Source organism: Sinocyclocheilus anshuiensis, unplaced genomic scaffold (genome assembly GCF_001515605.1).
Source record: "Sinocyclocheilus anshuiensis isolate Anshui unplaced genomic scaffold, SAMN03320099.WGS_v1.1 scaffold253, whole genome shotgun sequence".
Classification (NCBI taxonomy): Eukaryota; Metazoa; Chordata; class Actinopteri; order Cypriniformes; family Cyprinidae; genus Sinocyclocheilus; species Sinocyclocheilus anshuiensis.
The window spans coordinates 119,650-127,153 of record NW_015537969.1 but is presented as its reverse complement, the minus strand read 5'-3'; the positions used below and the strand labels follow the sequence as shown (position 1 = coordinate 127,153).

Here is a 7,504-nt window from a genome sequence, read left to right as displayed (position 1 = left end):
TTTTCTGGATTCGATAAATAGAATGTTGAAAAGAACAGCGTTTATTTGAAATATACATTTGATGTAAATTATAAATTCCTTACTGCCGCTTTTGATCCATGTAATGCACGGTTGCTGAATATAATTATGAAATTCTTTCCAAAAAATGTAGATTATGTAGTGAAATGATATTGCAGAATCACGGAGGGGCGATCGCGTGCGCTGTCTTGGTGGATGAAGTTCACTGCTGATAAACAAGAGCAACAGCGAGACTCGACGCGAGACTGCTTTGGTCGCCGTCTGTCGCTAGTTTTTTCAGCATTGATCGCGGATTTCCTAGATAGTAATGCAATGCTGTTCTGGCAGCTGCACACTGGGAGCTTTGAGAGTCAACAGCCCTACAGCTGCAGTAACACACGGTAAGACTGAGCGCTACTGAACAACTCTTGTGTTTAATGGAAATTAAGGACATAACTTTTATTGGTATTTCCGTCTGAATTCATGTTGAGTTTGTTTTCTCTGTAAGTTACGTAAGTGTCACTGTGTTTCTGTATACAATCGCACAAATATATACAACGAAATATTCTTTACTGTTTATTGTTACATATAATTTAGTATTACTATAACTTTTTCTCGTGGCCACTCCTGAGTGATGCAATGAGTTTCTCTGTTAGTCGCATCTGTCTCAAGTTTGTTTACTCTGTTGAGAAGCTTCTTCAGATGGGTTAAAATTACAGATTATATTCAATTAATTATACACAATTCAAAATATTATATAACGATTACATAAATTATACTATATTGCTGTTATATGAAAATAATTTCTGAGTAGCCTACACAAAATGCAAACAATAAAACAATTATGACGCAAAATTCATAGAGCATAATTAATAAATAAATAAATAAACAAATATATAATGGCCAACTAATATACTAATAAATTATGTAGATGTACTAATATTTAAAATTGACAGCTTGCCTGATCAGACATTTATGAAAAACACTTTTCCTGAGAACACAGTTCAACATTTCTGTTAAAATGTACCTCCTTATATAGTTGACCCTTGTCTGAGTGTATACCAGTGTGTTTTTATTGTGTTCACTTATTACCCAACAGCCATAGTAAAAGTATGATGGTGAACTAGGTGTTTAAAATCAACACACAAAACCACTGCTAGAAAAACATATTCATGTATTTTATCACATGAGTTAAAAACACTTATCTGTAATTAGAATGCAGTAAAGTCAAAACCAGTGAGAAATGCCATTGTATTCATCCTCTGCACTTTTGTTGACTTCATTTGGCCATTGCAAACCTTACAAATAGATCTGGGTGACACACACTATTCTGCTATTTCCCTGTTTCTCTCACTAAATAGAAACTTACTACATAACTGGCATCTGAAAATTATTTATCTATAAGTCTGCAATATTGTTTCTCAAGGACACTAGTGCCCTCAGTGAAAAAACTGAATAAAGTGTTTCCCAGCTGCATGTCTCACAGCGCTGCGACTACATTCCCAGCTGTAAACACCCAAGGCTGTTTTGTTTATAGGTTGGTGGTCTGTTTAAAAGAATCTAATGACGCTCAAAGGCCCGTCTGCCTTCCTGTCCAGACCACCACAACAACAACAACAGGTTAAAAACACCCAAAATATGTCCTTAAGTGGCCATCCCTGTTTTCAGAATGGAATTTCGGAGCAAAAACAGCCAAGGTGGGATCTGAATATCTCACGCTACTGGTCCTCATTTATGTCAGCGAAAACAGCTATCTGTCTGAATGTATATCTATATTTTCTTCTCATTTCACAGCAGTGTTGATATATGACCCTGGAGCACAAAACCTGTCATAAGTAGCACAGGTATATTTGTAGCAATAGCCAACAATACATTGTATGGCTCAAAATTATTGATTTTTCTTTTATGCCAAAAATCATTTGGATATTATGTAAAGATCATGTTCCATGAAGATATTTTGTAAATGTCCTACTATAAACTTCATTTGGACAACTTTAAAGGTGATTTTCTCAACATTTTGATTTTTGTGCACCCTCAGATTCCAGATTTTCAAATAGTTGTATCTCAGCCAAATATTGTCCTATCCTAACAAACCATACATCAATGGAAAGCTTATTCATTCAGCTTTCATAGGGTCAAATTCACCCTTATGACTGGTTTTGTGGTCCAGGGTCACATATGGACTTTAGCTGTCAGTTGCAGATCTGAGGTTTTGAATATAAATGTGTTGATTGTGTTAAACATTCTATGATTTAAATTATTACAAAAAATAAAAACAATCGTCCATATTCAACAAGTTTGCATTTCTTCCACCAGGTGACGTGTCGTTTAATTTATACGCTGCAGGTTAAAGGTTATATTTTGTTTGGAAGCCGAGAGTGACTACAGTGTATTGGAGCGCGAGCCAGGGAGACGATGACGACAGATCCTCGGAAGCTGATTGGCTGAGCGCGGCTCGCAGAGCAACGTGATTGGCTGTCAGATTCCAGACCCAGATCCCTGCTGCAGCTCTCTCGCGTTTAGGGTTTGAATGGTGGCAGACAGAGGGCCGCGTCCATGTGTGGTGATCTTTGGCCTCTTCCGAAAGATCAAACGGGCGGGTCAATACGATGAAATTAGGCGAACGTTTTCGGACAGTAGAGAGCGTAAAGACACCGCACTGCGTGCAGGATTAGATGAAAGCGAGCGAGCTCTGCCAACCCAGTTACTCGAGCGGACATTGCGTGTGAATGCGGTGACAGTCAACAGCGTCCTCCCACCCTGCTTTATATAATGGAAGATCGCGTACATATATGATGTGCTGCTGATGTACACGGGATAACATACTGGAGCTGGAAACGGATAATACACGAGGAGGTGTAGCGTGGAGGGTTGAGTTGACTTCGCGACGCCTCAGCTCATCCCGAGACTGTTATTTCTCGCCTATGTTACTGTGAAACTCAAGCAATGGCGAGGCACACGGCAGTCAGGGCTAGAGCCGTTTGCCCTGCTTTCAACAGCTAGCCTTCCGCGGGTGGCCACCTAACCAGCTCTAGTAGGACTAGCTGACTCCTGCGGCAACGCGAGCTCCGCGCAGGTGCTGTCTGTACGAGGCGAAGCTGGCGGCGCTCCGGTTAGAGTCGGAGGAGAAGGATCTGGGCGCCATGGCGTGGGTGCTGAAGATGGACGATGCTACCATCGAGTCTGGGCTAGTGCACGACTTCGATGCCAGTTTGTCTGGCATCGGCCAGGAGCTCGGGGCTGGCGCGTACAGCATGAGGTTAGAGCAGCATGCAAACCAATCAGCAGCTTCCCAAGAGTCCCTACGCCGGGGGCGATGCATCTATGACGGCGAGCTAGTTGGCTAGCTGTCTTGATCGCTGTGCTATATAGCGAACCTCGGGATTCCAGGCGGTTTGTGCTTATAGGTTTCAAAAATTCTTATTTTGATACGATTATTTATCATTTGGCCCTTCGCGAGTTTGTTTTTGTCGTCTGCTAGATGCAGTATGGCTATATGAGAGTTGCTAGAGCTAGCTCAAAACAATAGACAACGAGTTGCATCCTAATGTTGTCTGACCATCTTGAGAGCTAACGAGACCTGGCATTTGTTTTAATCTGGTTGTAGAGTGTTAATCAGTATTCTCACGCTCCTTTCGAATCGCCATAACGTGGTTGCACTGAAACAATAACAAGCGCGTTTGAAGTAATGTTACTTCCTGGAACAGGGTGTTCTTTGAAATCTGTCCTGAGATGCGAAATTAACAGTTATAAAGAATTAGTTTACATTTTATTTAACGTTTAACGAATTGGTTTAAATCTTATATCTTCGTATGCATTGTTTTAAAGGGCATTAAAATGTTTCAAGAATAACACGTTTAGTGATCGAAGGAATTGAGGTGAACGTTGAACTCCATCATGTCATACGATACTGCGCATAGAAGTTATTGTTACGTCATTGAACTGTTAGGGAGACTGAAACAGTTGATGCAATATTTAAGATGATGGTCATATCCTCGAGATAGTCCGTCTGCCTTTTCTATGTACCTTTAAAATAAGGAAATTAAAGGTGAAGTGTGTATTATATTTCTTTTATAAAATATTCATATCCCAGTTTATGCAGGCAATCGAGTAAGTCATTGGTCAGTTGATTCTCCAAAAAATGTAAATACAGTGGCTCAACAGCACTGGCTCAACCAATGACGCGAGTCTGAGGGCGGGACACTTTCACACTGACCAATGGCACACAGAAGGATTGGTTTGGGAAACCTGTTAGAAAAAGACATTATTGTGGTAATGTTTGATTGTGTAGTCATAAAACTGTTATTCTAAATAACCCAAATAAAGAAAAAAACTAGGATCCCGCGGGCCGCACTGTTACAAACGTCGCATCATATAACCAAATAAATTTCTGAGGGAACCTGTAGAGTGTGACAGTTGGGTTCTGGAAGTAATCCCATTCATTTTCTGATTTGGGGGAATTGATTTTAAAAGATAACTAAACCTACTGTGAGCTATGAAGTTGTTAATTGTTAATAATCTGCATCGTTTTCAGTTTTAAAAATAATCATGTTTATCAGTGAATTTCTGGTGAAAAACTACATTAACTATGATTCTGCAAAGAAAGGTCCACCAGCCAAAGAATCGAAAGCAGAAAATCACACCAAAAGAACTTGCGCCCACCCACTCCCATGTAGCACTGCGAATGACACAAGTCTCAGCCCCCCTCCCTCATAATTTGTAATAAAAAAATGAAAAAAATATTACACACACACATCCGAAAGCGCATTTTCTGTTGGCTAAAGTATAGCAACAACATGTAGTCGCTGAGAGGCTAAGTAACTGGAAAAGAAATCCCTGATGCGTTCCCATGCGTTAACCTTCTATAAACATTTATTGACTTGATGTAGCAAACAACTGCTTATATATGTAAAAGGACAATTAAGAAGGATTAAAAACATCTAAAGTGGTCAACAGAAATTGAGCATTCCCTGCTACTCGCACATGTCAGGAAACACAACCAAGGAAATATCCTCTTGCACCCATGTGACCAAACACTTGAAATGCATAATCACAATATAAAATAAAAGACAAACATTTACTGCACCTACATCAACTTTCAGGTTGGCCTACTAATTGACATCAGAACTAAACAGCTCTATTTTGTTTAAAAATATCATGGTTCACCTTTACTATTGGGCTTATTTTTTTAGAAATACAATTGGAAAATATCACATTATTTCATGTTTTTAATATTGTTTTCAGGCGCTACTAATATTATTATAGCCGTTTGTTATTAAGTTGAATCTGACCAGTATCAAACTGTCCAAAACATCACACGCTACAATTTATTCATAGTTACGTAGTTTTTTTCATGTGTTCCAACTGCATGCCAGGTGCTTCAGCATCCACAGCATTGGAAGAGGCAAACCACAATCCCCCTGCATACGTCACATTTTCATTGGGGTATTAATGATGGAGCATATTTAAACTCTATATGTCGTTTTTCCAAATCGCCAGCAGCCTTCGCTATTCCCATTTGGCCACAAGGAGTTTGAAATGTGGTCACTGCGTGATAGGAATACACATTATGCGCCTGAGGTCAGGTTCCATGGAACGGTTACTCTGGGATGTGGCGGGCTTCTGGAGGTTGTGGTGGAAAGAGCAACATCAGCACTTTCCCTGGAGCACTCTGTTATTCTGCAGGTGTGCATATGCAAGTGTCCGAAATACTCTGTGTGAGAGAGAGTATAGTCAGTGGTTGAGTGAGTTTACATTCTGTGGAGGATTTGTTAGTGGTGGGAGCGCTGTAGTGTGAGACAGTGGGAAGAGGGCTGTTCACATGCTCTCCCCCGGTGATATCAAGTTTCTTGCTACTCTTCCAGCCCCCTGCAGATTTGCAGTTGACACAGTCCTCTATTGGTGTTAGAGGACCAGACAGTGTTTTTGGGTCATTGAGGCATAACCTGGCCACAGACTTTAGGTTAAAACATGCATACATGTATTAGAGAAAGTGTTATGTGTCTGCTATTTAGTTATTTTTAAACATTTTAATCACATTTTTGCGGACACGTTTGTCTGTTACGTATATTTTATGACACTGTCCTGCAAGTTCTTAATGGATTTTTCAAAATGGTCTCACCAAGGAAGCTTCATATTATGAAGTTTAAACTCTTACAGCAAGATATTTCATGTTTGTCATTGTATTTTATTACATTTCAATAATCTAATTGTAGTTTCCATTGTATTGTTTTTCATTTATTTAGACAAAATAGCATACATTTATTATATTGGCCATTAATTGTTGCCCAGAAAATTCAATAATTATTGGCTTAGCCGTATCAGGCAGAATTTAAATATGGCTCCATCCATAATGAAAATAGTTAGTGTTGGTATTGATGTTGCATAATAATAATAATAAATTGTATATTTTATTTAAAAGACAATCTTTTTGCATTGACTAGTTCATTTAAAATGGTTCCATGACATACATTTTTAAAACAAATACAAAATTCCATGTAGTTTCTGATTTAATGAGGTCATGAAACCTGAATGCACGATTATAAAAGAATGATCAAAATGCTGTTTAAATGAATTTAAAATTAACTATAACATGTCACATTGCAGGCAGGATATGGCCATTTTCATGTCAGCTGCCCTTATATTTCTAACTTTTATGAGATATGGACAGGAATATGAAATTTTCTGCATTTGCAGTTTGCAGGTGTTTTCAGTGAACAGGGTCAGATAAGTTCAAGTTCCAGATATCATGGAGATATGCTTATTATTTTCCTGCTGTGTCTGTTGGTCAGTGCTGTGACGTGGTGCTAATGTGATGTTTTCGTGTTGCGTTTGAGGTAAATGAGGGTGTGAGATGCTGATTATCTAACTTGAGATCATGTGGAATGAGCAGCTGTGGAACGGAATGTTACAGTGGAGCTGCTCATATTTCAGAAAACACTTGCAGATTGGTGGGCAGGAAGGATCCTGCGGGCCGCACTGTTACAAACGTCGCGTCATGTCAAACAGACTGCCAGCTAACTGACTCAGCGTCTTTAGCTGTCACTGCACTGACCTGATACCGCCTGTATGTGTGTGAGTGTGGCAAAGCAGTGTCAAGCTCAGAGCCATGGCCTAATATATAAAATATAATAATATTTTGGGCTAAATAGTGTGTAAATTAATTGTTCATTGTTGATTGTTTGATATTGTGTACATATTACCATCAAAATGTTTGGGTCAGTAAGATTTTTTTTTACTGTTTTTGAAGGAAGGTTGTTATGCTCAACAAGGCTGCATTTGTTAAAAATAAAACTAAAACTGAAATATTATTACCATTTAAACTAACTTTTCTGTTTGAGTCTTTTTTTAAAGGGGTCATTGGATGCAATTTTACAAGTTGTTTGAACTGAAATGTGTGTTGGCAGTGTGTGTACACAACCACCCTATAATGATAAAATTCCACCCAGTGTTTTTTTTTTTAATCTACTAAAATGTTTACCACTTTCTCAAATCGAGCCCATCTCAG

The 7,504-nt window shown here is 38.9% G+C and overlaps 1 protein-coding gene across 3 annotated transcripts in view; it reads left to right on the top strand.

Moving 5' to 3' along the window:
- Positions 1 to 300: 300 nt before the first annotated feature.
- LOC107669383 (upstream-binding protein 1-like) overlaps positions 301 to 7,504 on the top strand; it is a 24,680-nt gene continuing 17,476 nt past the window's right edge. Inside the window, exon 1 of one of the 3 annotated variants that reach the window (XM_016461595.1) lies at positions 301 to 398. In XM_016461595.1, coding sequence (XP_016317081.1) covers positions 331 to 398 — 68 coding nt within the window. In that variant the 5' untranslated portion in view covers positions 301 to 330. Of the gene's footprint in view, positions 399 to 2,445; positions 3,257 to 7,504 lie in introns of those variants that run through there. The other 2 variants (XM_016461603.1, XM_016461587.1) reach the window with 2 other exon arrangements.